Source organism: Dreissena polymorpha, chromosome 5 (assembly GCF_020536995.1).
Source record: "Dreissena polymorpha isolate Duluth1 chromosome 5, UMN_Dpol_1.0, whole genome shotgun sequence".
Lineage (NCBI taxonomy): Eukaryota > Metazoa > Mollusca > Bivalvia > Myida > Dreissenidae > Dreissena > Dreissena polymorpha.
In genome coordinates, this window is record NC_068359.1 from 45,038,111 (window position 1) to 45,065,473 (window position 27,363).

The following is a 27,363-nucleotide window of genomic DNA, read 5'->3' on the forward strand; positions in this document are numbered from 1 at the left end:
TGACTGTCAACAAGTGTTTGAAGCATCAGTCTTATTCAGTTACAATCATTTCCATAATAAATATATCATAAATTTGTTTTTATTTCTCTGTAATAAAAGCGCAAAAGCTTTTTTTCAATCATCGTCATCTTTTAATTGCATTTATTGTGTACAATCCATCGCGTCTTGGCTGTTCAAAATTCAACATCACTGAAAATACACAATACCCACAATGGGCAAAACAAAAGAATGCTAGTAAGGGTTGTTGGCATAGGGAAGGGAAGCGTAAAATAATAATCTGGTGGGGATGTATGTAGAAGCCTGCTAGTAAAAAAAGACAGGGCTGGCAGATGGAATGAAAACAGGATACAACAAGAATATCAGTGAAACTGATGGGTGCTCCCCAATGATGCGCTTTGTCAATCTATGTGTTAATAACCACCTAAAAAAAATCTATTATCAGCCTCGTTGACCTTGACCTTGACCCCAGTGACCTCAAACCTCATCAAAAGGTAGAGGTCCATGCAAGGTACCTACATGCAAAATATGAAAGAGATCGGTAAAGAATTAAAGGTGCTTTGAGAAACTGTAACAAAAGTGTGACGGAAAAATCTATTATTAGCCTAGGTGACCTTGACCCCAGTGACCTCAAACCTCATCAAAAGGTAGAGGTCCATGCAAGGTACCTACATGCCAAATATGAAAGAGATCTGTAAAGTATTGAAGGTGCTATGAGAAACTGTAACAAAAGTGTGACGGAAAAATCTATTATTAGCCTAGGTGACCTTGACCCCAGTGACCTCAAACCTCATCAAAAGGTAGAGGTCCATGCAAGGTACCTACATGCCAAATATGAAAGAGATCTGTAAAGTATTGAAGGTGCTATGAGAAACTGTAACAAAAGTGTGACGGAAAAATCTATTATTAGCCTCGGTGACCTTGACCCTAGTGACCTTAAACCTCATCAAAAGGTAGAGGTCTATGCAAGGTACCTACATGCGAATTATGAAAGAGATCGGTAAAGTATTGAAGGTGCTATGAGAAACTGTAACAAAAGTGTGACGGAAAAATCTATTATTAGCCATGGTGACCTTGACCCTAGTGACCTCAAACCTCATCAAAAGGTAGAGATCCATTAAGATACCTATATGCCAAATATGAAAGAGATCGGTAAAGTATTTAATGTGCTATGAGAAACTGTAACAAAAGTGTGACGGAAACATCTATTATTATACTCGGTGACCTTGACCTTGACCCCAGTGACCTCAAACCTCATCAAAAGGTAGAGGTCCATGCAAGGTACCTACATGCCATAATTGAAAGATATCGGTAAAGTATTGAAGGTGCTATGAGAAACTGTAACAAAAGTGTGACGGAAGGAAGGAAGGAACTACAAACTGGCAACTATATGCTCCACCGACAATATTTCGGGGAGCATAAAAAGGAAGGTAAAATCAATCTAGCAGCTGCATTGACCATTGCAAAATATTAAATGAACCAATTATACTGTTTTTTAATGATGCATGATAATCACATATAGCACAACTGTATCAGAGCTTGACATATACAAATCTGTGAGAAAATGAAATCTGGTACAAGAAAATACATAATTGACATAACGTTTTGGTAGATTTTGATCTTAATGCTGTGGGAGGGGATTTTTTGTATGGAAGTTAAATTCAACACTTGAATCAATTTTGGATGAACCGAACCCTGACACAACTTCATTTAAACAATACCATCTCAAAATCATAACAACATTAATTAACAAATTAACAACATCGATGGAGAATTTACAAAAAGAAGAAACAACATGAAACAATTGCAAACCATCATTAGCTATAGCACCATTACGGCCGGCAAAGAAGTCTGAGATTGTGTTGCGTTTGATAAGCTTCTTGTGGTGTTCCTGAACCAACAGGTCCCCTGGATACACGTTCATAGGAACACCCAAGGAACTCCGTCTGCGACGCATCCGTCCGGTTAGGTTACTGCAAACACATTCAGGTTACATTATATTTCAATGAAAATAATCTGGCATAGGTTGTCACTTAAACTTATTTATTTTTGCTAGATTGCATCAAAAGCATAAGGCTTACTTAAAAGATCTCCAGTCCATTGCCTGGGTAGAAGCAGTACTTGGTATCTTTGCAGGAGATCTGCGTGTTTTTTTTACTTTTAAAATTTCTCCGACTTGTTCGGACATAGACAATTTCAACCCAGCAGCCTGGCTCACCCATCTATGACAGCTGATCGGGACATTTGCTTGCTAGACGGACACCATATCCACCAGGCCACACAGACATTAAGATTACATTATATCCATAGATGAAAATACTATGGCCTGGGGTGCATTCAATAATAAGAGTTTATTAAACATGTTTTTTGGTGATTTCAATAAAATATTTCAGCCATTTAATTAAGTCTAGATATTGATATGTTCAATAAGTCATCTAAGTCAAACAAATATTAGTAAAAGGTGAACATTTTTGTATGAAAACAAGAGAGCCATGATGGCCCTAAAGCACACAATTGAGTTCAATAGGAACAACATTTGTTGAAGATTTGACCTAGTGACCTTAATTGTTACTTATTGTTTACTTCATTTGACTTATTTTTAAACTTGTTCAAAATATGGTGAAGACAAACATTCAGACTTTACCATAAATAGAAAATGACACATTACAACGTAAGAGAGTTTATTTGGTTTTTGTACGATTGAATAATGAGTGTGGCTTCAAGTCTAGTAAACCGGATTTTTTAGTAACCCAGATTTTTACCCCACTTGATTCATTTTGACATTTGGCTTAGATAAACATTCTGACCGATGTTTAGTAAGATTGAGTCATAAATGAGGCTTCTATATCTGTAACAAGGTTTTTCAATGATTTGACCTAGTGACCTGGTTATTGACCCCACTTAACCCAGATTTTAGAGTGGCCTAGAAAACATCATGATAAACATTCTGATCAAGTTTATTCAAGCTTGATTGAAAATGGATCCTAATGTGGTAACAAGCAAAATGTTGACGTCACACACTGACAGATATATAGATTGCCCACAAAAGCTTATCTTGAGCAGTTTGTGCTAAAAATGCATAACTCATGATAGGTAATAAATACAGATTGAATGGCGATTAATTAATAACATCTCATATTGGTAAGTAAATGAGCCACTGTTTATGATGAAGAAAAGAAAACATACCTGCCAGATTCACCCTCGTCACATGAGTTGCTAGGAGACAGGTCAGGTGACAGTGTCGTGGGTGAAACATCACCAAAATTCTGAAACAAAAAGTTTTGATTGTGACCTGAAGTTTGAATTACAGATAGATAAACAAGATGAATGTAATTATAACAAATTGAAGATTCACACAAAGAAAAATCATGCATAATGTGAACATTTTCATCCAATAAATGCAGCATGTGAAAACTTGAAAGTGTTATTTTACCTATAAATGTTGCTCTAATCACTTTTTCTCAAAGTTATTAGTTTTGATCCCAGAGGCATGATTTGAACAAACTTAGCAGAGAAAAACTACCAGTAGAAATGTTGTGCATCAATACCATATACCTGACCCGTGCGATTTCAGAGAAGATTTTTGACATTGATCGATAATTTACATTTAAAGTATTTATAAATCAATGAACCAATGAGGGTGGCAAGTTTCGACTCCAGATGCACGATTTAAACAACTTTAGAAGAGGACATTTTTTACATGACTTTGCATGCAACATACCTCTGGGCTGTGACATTTCAGGAAAGAAGATTTTTTTTTTAATTATTCCTTTGTATTTATGACCTAAATAGGGGACACACACAACAAGTGTTGTTGTTTTTTCACAAATATATCTATAACAGAAAAGCGTTTAAAAAATATTGTGTTTTTCATGTCACATTAAAATTATGGTCTGAAGCCAGTGCTTGGTTCAATGTCAAAGTGCCTGATGAAAAACTCAAATACAGAAATGAACTATTTGAAATCTATTTAGTCCTTTAAAAGCGGCAGAGGTTATTCCAAGTGGGCAATATATTCCAGTTTGTGACATTTAACAACTTTGGCATAGTTCATGCATAATAATTAAGAAATTATACAGTTTAGGAATCAATTTCCTAACTCAATGATATTTATTCATCACTTTTTTGCTTTTTTGTGTGAAATTGTTTGTGATTATACTTTGAAATTCAATATCATCTACTGTTCAAGTCCAATGCATATGGGAAGTATGATCAACCAATCGGTCAATTTGTTGACAAGTTATTGATCGGAAATGATTTTCACGCTTATTGTGACAGTGACCTTGACCTTTGACCTAGTGACTCCAACTTCAAGAGGGGTCATCTACTGTAAAAGGCCAATGAACATGGGAAGTATAAAGCCAATCTGTCAATTCGTTGATACATAATTTATCCGAAACGATTTTCACACTTTTTGTAACAGTGACCTTGACCTTTGACCAAGTGACCCCAATTTCAATAGGGGTCATCTACTGTCCAAGGCCAATGCACATACGAAGTATCAAACCAATCAGTCAATTTGTTGATGAGTTATTGATCGGAAGCAATTTTCAAACTTATTGTGAAAGTGACCATGACCTTTGACCTAGTGACCCAAATTTTGATAGATGTCATCTACTGTTTAAGGCCAATGCTTATGTGAAGTATAAAGCCAATCTGTAAATTCATTGACAAGTTTTTGATCGGAAACGAAATGGTCTAACGACATCAAGCAAAACAATATACCCCCTCTTCTTCAAAGGGGGGCATAATAACTAATGATAAAGATGGAACAATAATAAAATAATATGAAGAACTTTAGTTTAAAAGTCATTCCTATAAAAATCTCTAAAAAAATCCCAAGGTTTAAATCATGGCTAACAGCTGCAATTTTAAAACTGTTCAATAGAGAAGGGAATTTATTTTTCTCTTAAATATTGCGAGAACATATCTATAGATATGACATGCATGAACAAAATGTATATTTTAGTCATGAATAGAACAATTTCAACAGTGGTTCCACTAGATATTGCATAATGCAATCTATGCCATGACAACCAAGATTCTATATTGCATTGAATTGAATTCTCTGAAATATTACAAAAACTTCATGTTTCATGCAAAGAACATTTCTACCTTTTTGCCCAGCTCAGTTAAGAAGTATCAATATTATCACAGTGCATTAAATGTGCAATTATTGCAAAAGAGTCATGTACCTTTTTGTATAGATGAAAGTTTTATTACAAAACTGTGTGATGCCACTTTTAATATCTGTGTTTCTGGAGACAGTTACCACCTCCACAGTTTACTAATGATTCATAACTGACAGGCGGCAAGAGCAAATCAGACATAAACACTTCATAATGGGAGATTATTCTCATGAAATTACATCTGCCACAGTTATATATTCTTCTGACAAATTGTTCTTTTTTTTAAAATCCTCTGAGAATAATAAAACAGAGACTGCATGCAGTATATTATATTTAAAAGGCATAAAATCAACAGAGGTTTAATTAATTTCAAGGGAGTTTCCATATGTATGCAGCAACTATCTTAAGAAAATACAAGTCAGATACACAATATTTCTTCTGTTTGTTTGAGTGGGACGTACATTTCTTGTCCGGCTCATAACTTTGTCATGCATGATGAGATTTCAAAATAAATTAGCCGACTAATCATTATCAACATTTCAAGTAATATTTCTATCAACAAGTTTCCTTTCAAAGTCAAATGCTAATTAGTTTAGATGACTATAATTCTTAGTTAATCCAATTAATTGTCTCATTATTGCTGAGAAAGAGAATTGCTCTTTGTGCTGGCTAGCTCCGTTAGCTCACTTGGTAGAGTGATTGAAGGCTTATAGGATTGTGGATTCAATTCCCACCCCGCCACATTACATGTAGGTCACATTACCCCAAACCGGAACTCCTGTTTTTAGGGTTACAATGTCATGCAGTCAGTTTGATACTTAGCACACATTGTTCAGTGCATGCTGCATAGGATTTGTAAAATACATTGCAAATGGAATGTTTTGTATCAATTTGAAGGTATATTTGTAAGCAATAAGAAAAAAAGCCATTTTTGTGCTCTACTTTTTCTGTTGATGGTTCCCAGCTATGAAAGTAGATCATACCTTTTTGAGACCAAAATGGTCGCCTGCACAGCTGTCAAAACCGGTGTGCCTATTCTAAGGTGAATATTTTGAGTTACAACGTATAGAATTTAATGACATCCATTTGTTAAAAAGATTATGCATTTATCTTTACAATGATGTATGATGATATAGTGGGTCATTGCTTGATCATGGTAAAAATTGATATCGAACTTGAACTATTTTATATGTAATAATAGAAGGAAATTAATTGCGCATGCGTAACCTGTAATTGGAATTATTATGAAATTGTATGTCTATGGCCATATTCCCTCTGACTCAGTCTTAAGAAGGCAAATTGTCAGTTTGTGCATTTATAACTAGTAAATCAGCTCACCTAAGAAGTGTGATTTGTAAAAGTGACTGCAGTAATATGTCTGAAATACAGTTGAATACAGCTAAGAATCAAAACAAACAAAGTTTCACAGCTGATTCAAATGTAATAGATGGGATTTTTGCCCAATACATCAGGTTCAAAATGAACACAATATTCGCAATCATAACATTTACAATAAGTTACAGAAATCGAAGACTTACTCTGCATTGAAAATACAAACATATCTAAAGTTTAAAAATGAATATTTATGTGGAAAACTTCAAAATTCTCTTAATGCCAATAAAAATAATTTAAACTTGGACCCTGACGTGATCAGGAAAATGAACAGATTATTCCTGATGCAGCTTCTGAGTGTAAAATTCATTTGACTGCTTCTTAAATCACCTCAAGAAAGGTCTTAACTCTTTCAGTGCGGGAACCGGATTTTGAAGGCCTTTGCAAACAGTTTGGATCCAGATGAGACGCCACAGAACGTGGCGTCTCATCTGGATCCAAGCTGTTTGCTATTCTGATAGTATTCTTTGAAAAAAATCGAAGAAACTGCTAATTTTAGAAATTCAGCAGAAGACATTTTAGCAGACGACAAATTTCCCAGCATGCAAAGGGTTAAATCACCTCAAGAAAGGTCTTAAGATGTGTATTCAGCAAAATATGCAGTTGCTCATCACATACACAATGAAGATGAGGTCAATTACGGAAACACATTAATATCAATAGTATAATAATATTATTCCCCTGAATGTAATATTTTATAATCAAGAAGAGCATATTATAAGAAGAAATATATTCTAAGACTATTCCATTAGCGACCAGTAAGCCTCATTTCTCTGATGCACCTAAGGCTACGATTCCTAACAAAGTAAGCTAGCAATAACATTAGATCACAGTAAAGACGACATGGTATTAACCCATCTATGCCTAGTGGACTCTCCCATGGTCCTTCTAAATTGGATCAAGTTATTTCCAAAATTAGGGATGTCTGGTATATTTATTTCTATATTTAGAATATTTCTTACAGAAATTCCCTTAAGCAAAAAGCGCAGACCCAGATGAGACGCCGCATCATGCAGCATCTCATCTGGGTCTACGCTGATTGCCAAGGCCTTTTTTCTAGATGCTAAACAAATTGAAAGGGTTAAGTAGTATAGGCAATTTCATTCATTAGGTCTTGAATTCTACCAACACAATGTATCCCCTTCTCCCAATCACTAATATAATCGTAATTGTTATGCCAGCAAAATTGGATCCATCTAAATCTGCAATAATCTTGAAAATGTAATTTGCTGTGCAACAGAACAGTATCCAATATTCTGGATAGCAAGAGTGACATTAAAAGCTTGCTTATTTACCAGACTTTGAGCCAAAAATGTGTTCTGTCGAAATCCTTGTTGCATAGCTCAGTGTTAGAAGACATGCAATAGATTCAGGTTGAATAAAACTTCCTCCAAAAATGTGTTCTGTTGAAATCTTTGTTGCATAGCTCAGTGTTAGGATAGAATTAGAATAGAATATAACATAAATAGAATCACCCAGACAAAGTTGTGCTTTACAACACAAAAATATGGGCGACTATGTGGCGTGGAAAGAAATGTACAGATTTGAAACAATTGTAAGTGATAATTTAATATCAGCATCTTTACATATCTATTACATGTGGTCTTATTTTCAGAGGATTGTTTCAAACACGTGTTAACAATAACGATTGGGTTGTTAAGCACAAAACTTCAACAAGCCCTTGAATGGATAGTGACAATAACATTTGTGTTCAAAATGTCCTTATCAACAACATTCTAAGAAGGATACCTCCTAAACATGAGTAAATGAATTACAGAAACTTATTATTCAAATTGTTTTCCTGTGAATGTTACACAAAATAACTTGTATGAATTAATTATAAATATGGACAATAGCACCCCATAACTGGTGCCACGCTCGGCTGCGAAAGCTTGTCAGAATATTTTTTTTTAGAGGTCACAGTCACCTTGACCTTTTACGTGACCCAAAATGGGTGTGGCATGTAGAACTCATCAAGGTGCATCTAGATATGAAGTTTCAAAGTTGTAGGTGGAAGCACTTTGATTTTAGAGGCAATGTTAAGGTTTTAACACGACGCCAGCTATGACAATTGCTCGGGTTTTCTCTGAAAACAGCCTCGCTTAAAATAGGGTCTTCTGAATATGAGTTATGATTTTTGTGAACTACATTTTCTTTCCAATGTATCAATCTACATGTACCTACAAAGTTGCAAGCTGTTACCTCTTACAATGCTTCAAACATGACATGGAAAATCAAAGCGCTGAAGGTGTTCGCTATTGCATAATCTTAGACGCAGTTCAGTTTTCAAAATTATGTTATAGCTTTTTATATTGCAAGTTTGAAATGAACGCAACCCATTTAAATTTATAAAGAGTGTGTCTGAAAGCACAGGTAGAGATGTGTGTGCACTGTTTATCCTCATATTTATTTTATAGAGATAACTTAGACAAAATAACAACAATATGTCTCTTTTTTCACAATTGGTTGCTGCACTGGCAACCATCTTTAGAATTGTGTTTCCTTGCTAAAAATAACAAGCCTATAATCATGTACATGTTGTGTTAAGTGTATCTAATACTGTATCTATTTTCTTTAAATTACTGAGCAACAATATTGCCAACATGACAGACTTTGAATGCAGCATTAAGCCCTGTTTTCCCTGAAAGCAGCCAATAATGTACAGTTTTCAATGATTAACTGGCAAATGTCCTCGCACAAACTGTTATAAACACTAGACTGGCCAATCTCCATTGAACAACTCTCAAACCTTATAATTTTATCTCCTGCATATCCCCCAAAGAGCCCCTCACGAGAGATGACGCAGCCACCGCAGCAAGGAATAACAGAACGAGGCTTATCAGCAGCTTGGAAAGCAGCAAAAATCAATAAGAAATTAAATCTGATTAATCTTAAGCGTACAGGATATCTAGTGCAAGGAAATTAACTGGTAATTATTATAATATTCTTACTTGTATGTTTAATGACATCTTTTTCAGATCATGTTAGTAGTTATCCATGTCTTCCGCAAAATAGCGTAAGACATGTAAAAGTCCATTCCGGACACTGGTCATTGTTGGGAACAATGCCAGATTTCAATGTAAGTAATCCGTTATTCCTTGATTATATTATTGAAAAAATCACATGTGTTAAATTTCTTTCCATATGGTCATGTCGTTCTCAGTATACTGAGTTTCTCATTCACAGAAAATCTGTGCTCGCCAAAGGCAATAAAAACGACTGACCTAACCAACAATGGCGTCGCCATTATTTATTGTTCGTGATAACGCAAAATGCAAATCACAACATTGTTCAATTTCAACGTCTTAACTGAATATGCAATATAAGTGCCAACAGTAATTTCTTTACATTCAGTTTCATATCGTACATTTGCCAAAATCGGCAGTATTAACGGACAATTTCATCAACAAAATGTTGTGTCCGCCATTCATGCAATCACATTTAAAGAGTAGTAAGTGTTTTACTTACGCTCAACGCGACACAGGAAATTATCGAGTTACTTCCCGTTCGATCAATACGTATTTTACATATGCTCGATAATTCTAAATTTAGAACAGGCACTTGCGTCATCCAAATGCGCAGTCGGGAACTTATAAGCTATTTATAGTTTCGGCTACATATTGATCTAAAATCAATTACAAGATTCTAAGACCTGGTCACGTTTATGGCACTTATAATACTGCATTTACGAAATACACACACTTATTGTTGAAAATCAACAATTGCAAAATGCAAGACCATAAGAACCATTCTTATTATTTACTTTAGACTGATGCGATGGAGAACGGAAACCCTCCAGGTGCCCCAGAGCAAACGGGCGAGTCCACTTCAAAGTCGCGGGGTGATGCCATATTGGCCGAACTTGAAGCAAATATGGGCAAATTCGCGTCAATTGCTACCAGTGTCAAGGACATGTCGGCGAGCATTGCAAGCTTAAGAACGGATATCAATGAATTGAAGCGGAAAAGAACGCCAGATCAAGATTCTGATGACCAAGGACCTTCCTCAAAAAAGGATCAATCCGACGAACCAGAAGAAATGGACTCGTCCGATGACGATGACGAATTTGACGATGAATTGGAAGAATTCCTGTCAAATAAAAAACCAGAAGCTGAAGAAGACGATTTCTGGCAAGACTTAAATGACTTCGTAGCTGAAAATGAAGACGTAGGCGAAGAAGTATCAGAGAAAATTGCGTCCATATCGCAGAAAGCGCTTCAATGTAATGCAGATGAAAAGAAAATCAAAGAAATCAAAGAACGAAACAAAAGACCGAAAAACATACCAAACCTCAAAATTCCTCAAGTTGATGAATTTCTATGGCGACAACTACGTGCATCAACTAGAAACAATGACTTCATTTTGCAAAAAATGCACAACACTTTGGCGTCGACGGCTGTACCCATCATCAAGGCCCTGGATCATCTGCAGACATCAAACGACAATAAGCTGAAGGCATACCTTTCCGATGCATTCAAGTTGATAACGAATGGCATATCCAAGAACGTGGAGGTCAGACGAGAAAAGATAAAAAGAGAAATGGCCCCAAAATACAAACACTTGGCCAAATTGGAAAAATCAGCAGACAAACTGTTTGGGGATAAACTGTCAGACAACATCAAGGCCGTTGACAACACGAAGATTGTCGTGGCACAGACACAAACATCCAACATGCGGCCGACAGTAGGTCAAAACTTCCGGCAAAAGGGAAAAAAGGGTTTTTTAGGCCAGAGGAACCGGTGGGAACACAACAATCCCACCGGCTACTACCCCCAGAGCCAGAAGAAGCCGATGAGGAAGTATTTTCCAGGCAAAAACAACAACAAAGCACAGATACGGAAGAACTAAAAACAGGAGAAAATGTAAGTGTTAAAAACATCATATTGCAAAACACAAAACAAAATTTCAAAGCTGGCAAAGTTAAAACAGAACTAAAACATTGGATGAACATAACTAAAGATGAATGGATTTTAAACACTATTCAAGGTTACAGGCTTGAAGTGAACAGATCACCTTGTCAAATAACAACGCCAAGACCATACAAATTCAACCAATCTGAAATAACACAAATTCAAACAGAGCTCAACACTTTTTTACAAGTTAACATAATTGAAGAAGTTGACTCTGTACCTGAGGAGGGGGAATTTATTTCCAATATCTTCTACAGACCAAAACCAAATAATGCCATTCGCATAATACTGAATCTAAAACCATTCAACCTGGAATACATTGACACCATTCATTTCAAAATGGAAACTTTGCACACTGCTATTGCAGCTATGCGCAAAAATTGTTGGTTTGCATCAATTGATTTGGCAGATGCATTTTATTCTATTCCTGTACATGAAAAAGATAGGAAATACTTAAGATTCTATTTCCAAAATTGCAAATATCAGTTTTGTGCCCTCCCAATGGGTCTGGGTTCGAGCCCACGTGTTTTCTCAAAGGTTCTCAAACCAGTATACGCCAATTTACGGACAAAAGGCCATATAAGCACAGCATACATTGATGACTCTTGCCTACAAGGGAATACAAAAGAACAGTGTTTGAAAAATGTGTTTGATACCATGGCAATATTTGATTCCTTAGGCCTAACAATAAACATTGAAAAATCTGTTCTGGAACCATGCCAAAAAATAATTTTCCTTGGATTCATCTTGTGCTCAGTCACCATGACAATCCGGTTAACAGAAACAAGAAGGGACGAAATTCGCGTACTTTGTCAACAATTACTGTCAAAAAGACGTACAAATATTCGACACTTTGCCAAATTGATAGGAAAACTAGTAGCAGCTATACCGGGTGTGGAATATGCACCTTTATACATTAAACCTCTAGAAAGGATCAAAGAACAAGAGTTGAAAAACCACCGTGGAAACTACAATAGCTTTATGACTATACCAAATTCACAGATCCCGATACTAAACTGGTGGGTGGACAATGTGTCACATGCATATAAAAAGATTTCACATGGGACACCAACTATCGTTTTATACAGCGATGCTTCAAAACACGGTTGGGGTGGTTTTAATAAGACAACTGGAAATAAAACAGGTGGCTTGTGGTCCTCCGCAGAAACTGAATTACACATAAATGTGTTAGAGCTCAAAGCAGCGGAACTCACTGTGAAAGCATTCTGCAAAGAACATACCAATACTCATATCCACATTTTCATGGACAATACTAGCAGTGTTGCATATCTCAATAACTTTGGAGGCAGAATAAGTGAACTTCACGAGATAGCGAGAAACTTGTGGCTTTGGTGTATAGAGAGAAAACTGCATATTTCAGTAGCACATGTGCCTGGCATTGAAAATACAAATGCTGATGAACTATCACGTTGCAAAAATGATGACACGGAATGGTCACTGAGAAAATCTATTTTTAATAAAATATTCAAATTGCACCCTACAATGGATACTGATCTGTTCGCTTCAAGACTGAACAAGCAATTACCACAATATGTCTCAAGATTCCCTGATCATGGAGCTTACAAAATAGATGCATTTACTTTTCCTTGGGAAAACAAATTGTACTACATGTATCCCCCTTTCAGCCTGTTGCCTCGGGTGCTGCAGAAAATAGCTCAAGACGCCGCCGAAGCGGTGCTCGTGTGTCCAATATGGCCGACTCAACCATGGTGGCCAAGCCTGGTGCCAATGATATGTGCAGAGTGTTACCTACTTCCACAGTCGCAGGAAATTCTAATTTTAACACACAAACCCGAGCAAGTACATCCACTTCAAAAATGAGACTCGCAGTTTTCAGATTATCAGGAAGGTCCTCAAAAGCCATGGAATTTCAAAGTCAACAAGAGACATTATTCTTCAGTCTTGGCGAAGCAGTACCAAAAAACAATATGACATTTATCTTAGAAAATGGTTTACTTACTGCAAAAAATCAACTAATCCCATTAAACCCCATATAAATGAAGTTTTACAATTTCTTACCCAGCTATACACGAACGGACTAAACTATAGTGCACTAAACACTGCACGTAGTGCTTTAAGTATTTTTCTCAACATGTGTAGTAATATAAATATTCATGAAAATGAACTTATATCACGATTCATGAAGGGTTGTTTCAACAGTCGTCCGTCATTGCCACGTTATTGTCATATGTGGGATGTTAAAGTTGTTTTGGACTATCTTCATACATTAAAGATCTCCACATTGTTAGATCTATCTAGAAAACTGTGTATACTGCTTTTGTTGGTTACTGGCCAACGCTGCCAGACAATACATTCAATACAACTGAATGACATTTCATTTGACAAAAATACGACAATGGTTACTATACAACCAAATACATTGTTAAAACAATCTCGACCGGGAAAACATTTAAAGCCTATGTATTTAAAAGCTTATGAGGGTAAAATGAATGTTTGTGTTGTTAAAACGTTAGTTGAATATTTGGACCGTACTAAAGAAATTCGAAACAGTCAGTTTTTATTCATAACAACTACTAGTCCGTACAAGACCGCCTCAAAATCTACCATTAGTCGTTGGATTAAAGACATTATGAGAGCGGCTGGTGTTGATGAAGTATTCAAACCACACAGTACTAGATCAGCCGCCACTTCTAAGGCGAGTCTGGTAGGACTGTCCTTACAGCATATTTTAGACACTGCTGGGTGGTCAAATGCAAAAACGTTTGCAACATTCTATCAAAAAACTATTGTAGAACCATCTTCTATGCAATTTCAATCAGCCGTGTTGGATACATGAAATAAATGCTGTGTATTTTAAAAAATGTGTTGCTATATTTATTGAATAGACAAAATTTGTCGGTTCTCTAAAATCTCGTGAGGGGCTCTTTGGGGGATATGCAGGAGATAAAATTGAATAATTAATCGAGACTTACCTAGTAAGGTGAAGGTTGATTATAATTTTATCTCCTGCAATCCCCCCAAAGAGCTCATCACGCCCACCTTATGGTACCCACCCTAATTTCCACTGACAAATTTATTAGTCCTCCGCGGACCTTTGTATTAAACTCTAAAGCCTGCTATTCCTTGCTGCGGTGGCTGCGTCATCTCTCGTGATGAGCTCTTTGGGGGGATTGCAGGAGATAAAATTATAATCAACCTTCACCTTACTAGGTAAGTCTCGATTAATTATTCAAATGCTGTCTGCTACAGTGTTCCAGTGGTTAAGTAAAAACAGGCAGTGGTCATTGTTACTAGCTGCAGTTGTCGTCCCTAGTGTAGTTAAAGCATACTGATTTTCAAAACTGCCTCTCTACTTCAGCACTTTAGCATGAGCTAACGCTCACACTAAAAATGAAAGCCACATAGACAGCCTGATTCTTCATGTTTGTTTAAATTCAACAAGCTGCTAAATTTCCATGTTTGACCTTTGACAATACAGTTTGACCTTGACCTTTAAGCTATCAAAAATGGCTGTTACATGTGAAACACTGTTGCCACATGTTGAGCTTAAATTTTGAAGTAAGTTATTTAAACATTGCATAATAAATGACATATTAACCATCAAGGAAAGCTATATTATGCCCAAATTAGACCTTTCACCTTTAAGGTTGACCTTGACTTATGAGGCAGAGAGACGAGTGTCTCATCAAGTACACAATTTAACATTGCCTCATTAGTAAACATTTAAGGTGAGTTATTCAAAGATTTCATGCTGAATGGTGGATTCAAGTCCCCAAAAAGATCAGACTGACACACGCCCACACACACACACTCTCTCCAATATAGAAACAGCTATCATGCTTACCACAAGCAGATTTTACAAGAAACAAGTATTTTAATATATAGATGACAGTTTTATTACAAAACTGTGTGATGCCACTTTTAATATCTGTGTTTCTGGAGACAGTTACCACCTCCACAGTTTACTAATGATTCATAACTGACAGGCGGCAAGAGCAAATCAGACATAAACACTCCATAATGGGAGGTTATTCTCCTGAAATTACATCTGCCACATGTCTTGTATTACCCACTGGGTGGTAGAACTAAAACAGTTGGTCTTGTTCATGTCCTCTGAGAATTATAAATAGGGGACTTGAGTAATCTATTTAGTAGGCATAAAATCCTCATATAAATAATTTTGAGGAAGTTTTATAGCATATAAGATACAAAATATTTATATTTGTATGCACCCTTCATGATAGTGATGCACCTGTTCATGAATGTGTGTGCATGCATGTGTTTGTGTGGGACATTAAGCCTTGAAATGAATCAAATCAAATGAACAATTATGTGGGTGCCATAAAACTTTCAGTCAATTTAAAATATAAATAATTTTAAGTTAAACACTGAACACACTGAAATCAAGAAAATCTCCTTCACAGATTAGTCTTAATTTAATACATGAGAGTACAATTCATTTGACTTTTTACTTATGTTTAAAGATCTTCAGTAAATTAGTCAATTGCGCAAACTGCGCAGGTGGTCATCACAAAAATAAATCAAAGCGCTGAAGGCACTGAAGTTGTTTGCTGTTGTCGTCTTTATTTAGCTCGTGCGAATTGCACAGGCTAATCAGTGTGCACAGGCTCCTCTTATTTGACATGCATTAAGCCCCCTTTCCCTGAAAGCAGGCAATATGTACAGATTTTAATGATAAACACTAGACTGGCCAATGTCGTCTTACAAGCTGGTAAATATACTCACTGCAGTAGTAGATGCAGACGCTCCTAAGCATTCCTCGTCTGCAGTGCAGACAGGCAGCGGTAATCTTTCCTAGCATAGTGAGTTACCATCCTTAGCGTAGCTAAGCACATACTGATTTGCAAAACATGCTCTGTAAATTTAGACGGCCGCTAACGCGACCAACTAAAAATAGTGAGAAATTATGGAAACACATGAATATTAATGACATTAGTATTACCCCAAACTTTACAATTCATAATTAAGAAGACTATGTTATAAGAAAAAAGGTATTCTAACCCTATTCCATTTAAGCAACTAATGTATAATACGCCTCATTTCCCCCTTTCACCTCGGGGGAACAAAGTAAGCTAGCAAATTGACATTAGACTGCAATAAGATAACATGGTATGAAGTGGTATAGGCAATTTCCTTCATTAGGTCTTGAATGCTACCAACACAATGTATCATCTCCTCCCAATCACTGATGTAATCTCATTTTTATTCCCACAAAAAGGAAACCATCTTAATATGCAACTATCTGGAAAATATAAATTACTGTACCAAAGAAAGGACACACTTGTTTGTCTTTCTCTCTCTCTCTCTCTCTCTCTCTCTCTCTCTCTCTCAATGTTTTCTTGGCCATGTCACTTTTCTGGATAGCAAGAGTGACATTAAAAGCTTGCTCATTTACCAGACTTAGAGCCAAAAATGTGTTCAGTCGAAATCGTTGATGCATAACTCAGTGTAAGAAGACATGCAATAGATTCAGGCTGAATAAAACTTCCTCCAAAAATGTGTTCTGCCAAAATCCTTGTTGCAATCCTTGTTGTAACTTAGTGTTTGAAAAGCATAAGAATAGAATATAACATAAATAGAAAAAACCCAGACAAAGCTGTGCTTCACTAACAATTACGTGACAGTGGCCTAGTAATGAATGCACCTGTGCCAGGTAGAAACAGATGAGTGAGATTCATTCTTTATTAAATCAATTAATATGAGCGTCTTTATGAATATATTTATGTGTTCTTATGTTTTAAAAGATCCTTTCAAAGACAAGTGTTAACAATTATGATTGGGCTATTTTAAGTATACAACTTCAGCAGGTCCTAGAATTGCGAGCGACAATTAGAAGTACTCAATAGGTCGTTAATTATGAATTATTAAAGAACCACTATTCCTAGGACATTATACTTCCTAAACATGGTGTTGTTTTGTGTCCATCAATAACAGAAACTTATCATGCAAATTGGTTTCCTGAATATTACACACAATACCCATTTACACAACAATAATAATTATGGAGAATAGGGGTCGTCTGGTCAAGATATCCCATCAGCCTTATTAAGTTAGGATTTATTTAGCAACCATGACATCCTGCCGTCCAGTGTGTTGACGTCATAGTTTATTTACAGGTCATCTCCAAGACTACCTAATTTGCGCTGACCTGTCCTGCCATCCAGTGCATGAACCTCTGTTTATAAAAGCTCTTTATTGGGTGGACAATTCTCGGTTCTATTTTGGTCAAGGATTTATATAAGCTCTTAATTGGGTTGACAATTCTCGGTTCTATTTTGGTAAAGGATTTATTTTTGTCATGATCATAGCCAATCACTCTTATCCTACAATAAGTAAACATAAAGCTAAAAAAAAATGTCAGGCCGGTTGCCCAACTTGTTTTATCAATTGGTCCATCTGTCATGACCAGGCTATGAAAGTTACAGCTTGCAAGATGCGATGAGCAAGGAGCACAACCTCCTACAATCGTCATCCACAACATCATCATCTTCATCCACCATCATAACAAAAATGTTTAATTTTTCTTGAAATGTTCACATATAATTGAACAAGGTAGGTTTTAGATTCTAAAATTCAATAAAATAATATTCTAGAAAAACAAATTGTTACTCAATATATTGTAGAATAATTCAAGAGTTATGGTAAGAATTTAATAGTTTGTTCTACCATGCATGTGTAGAAGGGTTTTTTTCCTGATAGATTTTCTAGTTCCAAAAGTCTGGAAAATTCTAGAATCATTCTTGAATCTTGATTCAATATTAAACTGCCTTTTGACATTTCTTGAATATTCAACAAATTTATTTTCGAATAATTCATGAGCTAAATTTATAATTATTATATAAATTATCTTTTCACAATGCAATAATTCAAATAAAACAGCTAATTAAAGGTAAATTACCTAGAGATACATGCCATGGACTACAATATAAGTTATAATAATTATTAAACACTTCAAATCTGTAATCATAAAAGCCAAATTAAGCTTCCACACACAGCATTAACACTACAGCAGTCAATGATAATTATAATTATGCTAAACTCTAATTTTTACACTAGTTTAGATTAATCAAACAAAAGCCCTTTGAAAGGAAAAAAAAACATACGCAAATACATCTGAGCCCTCGCTCTGTGAAAACGGGTTTTAATGAATGTCCGTAAAGTTTCGTCCCAGATGAGCCTGTGCAGTCTGCACAGGCTAGTCAGGAACGACACTTTCCGCTTGTAATTGTATATTTCATTTAAAAAGAGTATCTTCTTAGCAAAAATCCAGTTTTGGCGGAAAGTGTCGTCCCTGTTAAGCCTGTGATTACTGCACAGGCTAATCTGGGGCGACACTTTACACACATGCATTACACCTCCTTTTCACAGAGCATGGCTCATATGTTAAAAGGTTAATGAGGGAAACACAGTGATTGCTATTTTCTTATATCTCCTTAAGCAATAATCTATCAACAGATTGATTTCTACTCATCTGTCAAGTATGTCTTACATGATAGTGTGGCTAACAAAAGAACAACACCATCCAATACTCCAATTTGTCAAAGGAGAGACCACAAGAAAGGATGGCTCCCACTAACATTATAGATGAATCTTTGGTTTGGATTATTGTTATCAATTCAATCTACGCGATGATTTTGTTGAATTTTACCAAATCACATTTCCACCACAACAAATTAGGACTGCAGTAAACAGACATACATATATTTTGTCTACTGTTGAGACCATCCAGGGATATGACTTTGATGCTCAAAAAAAAAATTAACTAAAATGGATATGACAAAAAAAATGATATTAACCATAATATTAAAGACAACAATAAAGAAATCAACCATAATGTTGATGACAACAATAAATATGATACATATATTGATGATGGTCATGGAATCCTTAAACATAGGCAATGGAAACAACCTCATTTGTTTAATGGGAACAACCAGAAATACTCCACCCTTTTGCTCATGCCCAAACATCATACCTTTTCAGAAAGTCAAGAGGTTTGCTGTCATTTCACTTCAGATTTTATCAAGAATATTTTTATCCAAAAATGGTTTAAGTCCCAAAAAGTGTATTTTACTGTGGAACCATTACTTTTCAACTTTTAATACATCTACCAAAAACCTTTACAGTACCCCTTGATTATGTTTTTGCACAAAAAATAAGACATGCAATAGATTTAGGTTTAATAAACCTTCCTCTGTCATAGGTATCATAATGATAGCTGCAGGGGCAGTTCCCTGCATGGCCCCACTATTTAGGGCAGTAGCAAGAGTGGTTTTTCTGCAGTAGTAGTGATACATTTATTAACAACACTTTTCAACACCTTTCTGCAACTTTGTATTCAATGCATTAATTGCAAATGGTCTCGTTAATTGCACTACACTAAGTTTCCGCCAAAAGGGGTTTTATTGTCCATTACTGTTTGCTTTGATTAATTAGTTCATATGCACTAAGAACCTGTCAATCATTAAGCAAAAAACATATCCACTACACTAACTAATATGTAATTAACAGATACTATTATGCCTTCTGAGGCAATATAAAGAGGCCAAATTTCTTTTTCTAGTATTTTTTTTAATGTGTTTTAATCAGTTCATTTTATTCAATAGATAAAATTATAAAATTCTGGTATACATAAAACAAGAACTGTGTTTGTGAAACACAATGCCACCACCCAAATATCTGACCTTTGACCTTGTAGGATGACCTTGACCTTTCACCACTCAAAATGGGCAGCTCCATGAGATAAACATGCATGCCCAATATCAAAATGCTTATCTTCAATATTTGACCTTTGACCTTGAAGGATGATCTTGACCTTTAACCACTAAAAATGTGTAGCTCCACGAGATACACACACATGCCAAAAGTTATGGCCAAGGTTAAAGTTTTGGGACAGACACACACATACAATGACAGACAGACAAACACATACAATGACAGAAAGACACACACATACAATGACAAACACACAGACAGGCCAAAAACAATAAACCCCTGATCATTCGATCCAGGGGCATAAAAAATATTTTGTACATATGAACATTTCCATATGTTGCAATTAATGTACAGCCATACAGCCAAACACTTAAAAATATATGTCCAGTCAAAATGGCTTTGTTCAATATAACAAACTTTATATGATCACACAACTTCAGTAAAAGGGAATGGCTATGTGACTTTTTAATAAAAGGTTTGGCAATAAATATGGGCAATTTTACCTTCCATATTTAATTCGTCAAGAAAGTGTTTATAATCAAAGGGCATACCACTCTGGTAACAAACCACCTGACGACATGTCACCAATGTCACCCTACAGGGATGCTGCATATAAACTTTCATTAACTTGATTCTGATAATTGTTTTCCGAGATCACACGCAAAGAATCTTCAAACAAAGTGCTGTAGGGATGCTCTGACATCAAGAGAGATGGATAGAATTACAGTCACACATTATGTCAATCTCTTGTAAACAGAAATCTCTTAAATTCTTACAGACAGAAAAGCAGCATTTTTATGCCCTCAATTTTAATAGGGGAGCATTACAATTCATGTTTTTATTTTAAAATGACACTAATAAAAGACCAAATGGGAATTAATGTACACATTGCACGGCCCATTGAATAACTGGATGCTCATGCCAATGTGCCTTATTGTATATCCAAATTTGGTATATTCACACATGTTCATGGCACCAAAAGAGGTCATTCACCATAATGTTCATGGCAGCAAAAGAGGACAATCACCCAAATATTCATGGCAGCAACAAATGATATTTAGCTCCATCTTCATGGCAGCAACAAATGCCATTTGCCTCAATGTTAATTGCAGCAACAAACAACATTTACCTAAATGTTCATGGCAGCAACAAATGACATTTACCTCAATGATCATGTCAGCAACAAAGGACATTTACATAATGTTCATGGCAGCAACAAATGACATTTGCCTCAATGTTCATTGCAGCAATAAATGGCATTTACCTTAATGTTAATCATGCAGCAACAAATGACATTTACCTAAATGTTCATGGTAGCAACACATGACATTCATCCCTCAATGTTAATGGCATAAACACAGGACATGCACCCCAATGTTGATGACAGCAACAAATGACATTTACCTCAATGTTCATGGCAGCAACAAAGGACATATACATAAATGTTCATGGCAGCAACAAATGACATTTGCCTCAATGTTCATTGCAGCAATAAATGGAATTTACCTTAATGTTAATCATGAAGCAACAAATGACATTTACCTAAATGTTCATGGTAGCAACACATGACATTCATCCCTCAATGTTAATGGCATAAACACAGGACATGCACCCCAATGTTCATGAAAGCAACAAATGACATTTACCTCAATGTTCATGGCAGCAACAAACAATATGTACCTAAATGTTCATGGTAGCAACACATGACATTCATTCCTCAATGTTAATGGCATAAAAACAGGACATGCACCCCAACGTTCATATCATTAACATTAATGTTACATTAATACAGACATTATCAACCCTAATGTTTCCAGTCGTAATCCAGTGTCATCCAAAAGTGTCTGAATGTGTTGCTGCAGTTTCCTTTTGTCTATGGGATTTTGTTCCATTGAAAGTCCATTTGTAGAATCAATAATGCCTTAATCAGATTCCAGTTTTTTTCATTGTAAGGTGTATTGACATTCACAATCAACTCAGCTCTTAATGTCACTTAGATGCTGGCTTGATTGCCACTTAAGGCACAAAGTACATTTTCTACATGATTTTGGGAAGAAGTATTATGGCTAAATATAACAGTAAAAATACAAACTGAGTTGAATATATTACAATTAGAACTGAAAAGAGCTAATTAAAAAAAAAATCAAAACTTGGATACTTTTGCAAAAAGTCAGGTTTAAATGATGTTTTGTTATATTTAATCCAATCTGTCAATTTATACAGTTGTATACACATTTTTCGCAAAATGTTATCATTTTAAAATGGCAAAGTCATGTCAATGAAAATTCCTCACAAGGAATTGAAAACCATTTTCTAAAGATCCACACACTTTGATAACATGGAAAATACTAAATTTAGAATATAATTGCATAATTGAGATTGTCGTCCAAATGTTCTGTTCATAGAAACTGGTAGACACAAACACATTCCAAGAAATAATAAGAGAATATAAAAATTATATGAAAAATATACTGAAACTTATGAGAAGACGAAATATGTACCCTAGGTTTCCATGTATAGCGCGCAGTGTTTTACCTCCAAAATTCAAATTAAAAAGCTGATGCGCGCTATACATTGATACAATGCTATCCTGGCTGCTAAATTGGTAAAAAATATGTTGTGTTATCGTAAATAATAAAAATGGCCGCCATGTTTTTTTTCAGAAAACTACCACCCTATAATCGTACAGACTGAGGGGCCATTGTCGAAACAACAAGAAGTCGCTACTGGTAGATATGAATGCGGTAGAAGAAGTTTTGGTCAAAAATAAATTTGTTTGAATAAACTTGCGGACATTTCTTTGTTTGTGTTTTTACACTTCTTTATTGATAAATTCCGATGGGGATTGTTGTTGACAGTCCGGAGAGCAGGCAAGGGTAGGTGCCAACGAGGTCTTTTTTGCAGGTAACGGTAGGGGTGAAAGGGGGTCATTTTGCACTTCGTAATTGGCAGATGTTATTGAGTAATATGTGCCACGACTTGTTAAGACACTAATTGCCATTTGAGACACTAATTGACACTTGAGAATGTGAAGATATGCAATTGCATTTTGTGTGTATAAATATTGAACGTCCAACAGTGGTGCACCTCAACAACTGTATCCCTGTCCCATGCGACATTCAAATTTACCGGTAATGCCCATGCTTTCTCCTAGGAAAATCACACAATGTACACTAATTCTTATTTTCTCACGTTTTTCACGAAATGCACGTGGACTGTTAATCTTTTGCTAGAAAATTATAAAAGTATAGTGCTATGCAACTCATGCTCCTAATCATTATGACGCTTTCTATTTTGAATGCAATTAAGCTTTCCAATGCCCCGGATTATTTGATTGTGCATTAGTAAAACGGCGGCCATTTTTGGTCCGATTTGGTGGTTTTATTGCCTTTAAATATTTTTTCTCCATGTTTGCATTTAAAAAAACAGTCTGTGCGCTATACACGGGAGCGCGCTATACGCGGAAACCAACGGTATATATTAGTATTTTTTCAATTAATATTTAATAAAACCTGAAAGTCGATTATATTGACACGTCTAAAAAAATATATATTAAAGCATTGAAACTATGAGCTGATATTATAAATATCTAAGATAGTTTGTTTGACATTTTGTTGTTGTTGTTTTTGTATTTTATGGAGTGCACTGGGATTGTCTCCCATATGGCCATCGCCCCCAGAAAGACGTGTACTTGGTTACGGGGGATAGTGCAAGATACAGGAGACACCCCATTCCAGAGGTGACCCTGGGTCTTTTAGTGCCCGGTGTATAGCACCTAGTACACTGCACCTCGGTTTAACGTCTCATGCAAAAGACGAGTTAGTAGGTTAGGTGCAGCGGGGGATCGAACCAGCGATCTCTGGATTGTGAAGCCAGTGTGTTACCACTAGACCACGGATCCGCTACTGACATTTTGTATACAACATATAAGTGTATAAAAACATCAATTTAAGATTTTCTACATTTACTCAACTTTAAAAATATATTTAACCCTTTTTAAACAGTTGTCATGGCATTTTCATATGAAGTCATATATTGGAAAAGAATGCATTTAAACTGAATTGCTTTTTTGTATTTTAGTATTTATCTTTTGTTACCATGACACATGTGAATATGTGTTTAGCTTATTGCCTGGATGTATATCTCGATAAGCTGTACGTGCTTTAAAAAGTAACAAATAAACTTTCTGATCTGTTCCTTGAAGAACTTTTACCTGTAATGGAAATTAACAATTCTGTCAAACTAACTTAAGTCACCCAAAGACACTTTTAAGAATAATGATCGGAATTTCAATTTAAAAATAATTCAAAACAAGAGCTTGTCACAGTAGTGCCAAATCCGCGCCGAAATGTGTTTGCTTGTATGACAACATTTGTTTTAGAGAGTAGAATAGTATTTGTAAAAAGAAATAAAGGGAGATAATTCATTATGCTCCGGAAAAAAGTTTACTTTGAAATTAAATAAAGGGATATAATTCAAACACTAAGGTAGATAAAGTTATGGTTCTTAGTCACTGCACTTCTCCTACTTGCCATCTGTTTAAGTTTCAAGTTTTAAGTAAATCCCTTCAGTAGATTAAGAGTTATGCTCCAGACAAAAATTAACTTTAAAATTATACAAAAGGGGAGATAATTCAAAAACTAAGGTAGATAGATTTATGGTTCTTGGCCACTGCACTTCTCCTAGTTGCCATATGTTTATATTTCAAGTTTCAAGTAAATCCCTTTAGTAGATTTAGAGTTATGCTCCGGACAAAATTTACTTTAAAGTCATATAAAAGGGGAGATAATTCAAAAACTAAGGTAGATAGAGTTATGGTTCTTAGTCACTGCACTTTTCCTACTTGCCATCTGTTTATATTTCCAGTTTCAAGTAAATCCCTTCAGTAGATTTAGACTTATGTTCCAGACAAAAATTTACTTAAAAATTATATAAAAGGAGAGATAATTCAAAAACTAAGGTAGATAGAGTTGTGGTTCTTGGTCACTGCACTTCTCCTAGTTGCCATCTGTTTATATTTAAAGTTTCAAGTAAATCCCTTCAGTAGATTAAGAGTTATGCTCCGGACAAAAATTAACTTAAAATTATATAAAAGGGGAGATAATTCAAAAACTAAGGTAGATAGAGTTGTGGTTCTTGGTCACTGCACTTCTCCTAGTTTCCATCTGTTTATATTTCAAGTGCCAAGTAAATCCCTTTAGTATATTTAGAGTTATGCTCCAGACAAAAATTTACTTTAAAGTTATAAAAAAGGGGAGATAGTTCAAAAACTAAGGTAGGTAGAGTTATGGTACATTTGGAGTTATGCTCCGGACAAAGTTTCAGCCGGACAGACAGACGAACAGGACCAATTACTATATCCCCTCTGATTTTTTTTTCGGCGGGATAATATAATGACCATCCATGTATCAATCTGAGGAAATATGTCCATCCATTTATCCTTGTAAGTAAATATGACTATTGATGTGTACTTGTATGTAAATATGACCATCTATTTATCCATGTTAGTAAATATGACCATCCATGTGTCCATGTAAGTAAATATGACCATCCATGTATCCATGTAAGTAAATATGACCCTCCATGTATCCATGTAAGTAAATATGACCATCCATGTATCCATGTAAGTAAATATGACCATCCATGTATCCATGTAAGTAATTATGACCCTCGATGTATCCATGTAAGTAAATATGACCATCCATGTATCCATGTAAGTAAATATGACCACCCATGTATCAATGTAAGTAAATATGACCATCCATGTATCCATGTAAGTAAATATGACCATCCATGTATCCATGTAAGTAAATATGACCCTCCATGTATCCATGCAAGTAAATATGATCATCCATGTATCAATGTAAGTAAATATGACCATCCATGTATCAATGTAAGTAAATATGACCATCCATGTATCCATGTAAGTAAATATGACCCTCCATGTATCCATGTAAGTAAATATGACCATCCATGTATCCATGTAAGTAAATATGACCATCCATGTATCAATGTAAGTAAATATGACCATCCATGTATCCATGTAAGTAAATATGACCCTCCATGTATCCATGTAAGTAAATATGACCATCCATGTATCATGTGGGTGAATATGACCATCCATGTATCCATGTAAGTAAATATGACCATCCATGTATCCATGTAAGTAAATATGACCATCCATGTAAGTAAATATGACCATCCATGTATCCATGTAAGTAAATATGACCATCCATGTATCCATGTAAGTAAATATGACCATCCATGTATCCATGTAAGTAAATATGACCATCCATGTATCCATGTACGTTAAAATATGACCATCGATGTATCCATGTAAGGAAATATAACCATCCAGGTATCCATGTAAGTAAATATGACCATCCATGTATCCATGTAAGTAAATATGACCATCCATGTATCCGTGTATTCATGTACGTTAACATATGACCATCCATGTATCCATGTAAGTAAATAATACCATCAATGTATCAATGTAAGTAAATATGACCATCAATGTATCCATGTAAGTAAATATGACCATCCATGTATCCGTGTATTCATGTACGTTAACATATGACCATCCATGTATCCATGCATGCAAAAGTTCTGCTTGTAATTAAGTAGTTTATACTTCTCAAATACTTATACTCTGTTAATGATCCCTGCATAACTACTAAAATATGTAAAGTGTCCATATATGCACTTAGAACTGGTAAACCTTGGTCAACCCAGGAAAACTGTAAGTCGCATTTCTCAAAATGCCAGGTTATGACTGACACGCTGTTGAAAAAGGTGCAAAATCCAACCAACCAAACAAAAAACATCTTGAGCATTTTCAACTCAAGACTCAATCAACATAAATAAACTTCAATAAGGGCAGCAATAAAGGCAATTAGATTTTTAATATTGTGGACTATAAAGTTTCTTCCAACCATTCCTATCTCGATTAACCCAGCATCCAGGGGGGGGGGTAAATCTTAATTAATCAAGCTGCTGATTGAATTTCATGCCATGTTTCTCTATTAGTCAACTGAATAGGACCCCAATAGCTAGCCATCTTGTTTGAAGTCTGAAGACTGTTCAACAACATAATGAAATATGATTTAGATTTTTATCTACCGGCAGCAACTTTCCTTAGGGTGAATATTCATCTCAATCGATTCAGTCAAAAGGTTAAAGAAGATACAACTTACTCCACCTAATACAGAATATTA

The 27,363-nt window shown here is 35.4% G+C and overlaps 2 protein-coding genes across 7 annotated transcripts in view; one reads left to right on the forward strand and one right to left on the reverse strand.

The window, feature by feature from the left end:
• The window catches only part of LOC127880500 (pleckstrin homology domain-containing family G member 7-like), a 335,878-nt gene that overhangs the window by 44,099 nt on the left and 264,416 nt on the right, over positions 1 to 27,363 (reverse strand). For 5 of the 6 annotated variants that reach the window (XM_052427796.1, XM_052427801.1, XM_052427800.1 and 2 more), the window contains 2 exons: positions 3,184 to 3,263; positions 1,810 to 1,970 (listed from right to left, as the gene is read on the reverse strand). In XM_052427796.1, the coding sequence (XP_052283756.1) occupies positions 1,810 to 1,970; positions 3,184 to 3,263 (241 nt within the window). The remainder of the gene's footprint in view (positions 1 to 1,809; positions 1,971 to 3,183; positions 3,264 to 27,363) is intronic. The other variant, XM_052427798.1, reaches the window with a different exon arrangement.
• LOC127880517 (uncharacterized) lies at positions 9,308 to 13,261 on the forward strand. The gene is made up of 3 exons (XM_052427829.1): positions 9,308 to 9,447; positions 10,287 to 11,380; positions 13,075 to 13,261. The coding sequence occupies exon 2, from the start codon at positions 10,296 to 10,298 to the stop codon at positions 11,364 to 11,366; it is 1,071 nt and encodes a 356-aa protein (XP_052283789.1). The 5' UTR covers positions 9,308 to 9,447; positions 10,287 to 10,295; the 3' UTR covers positions 11,367 to 11,380; positions 13,075 to 13,261.

Coding starts and splice junctions, on each gene's coding strand:
- LOC127880517 (XM_052427829.1), top strand. CDS start 10,296: ATGGAGAACGGAAACCCTCCAGGTGCCCCAGAGCAAACGGGCGAGTCC.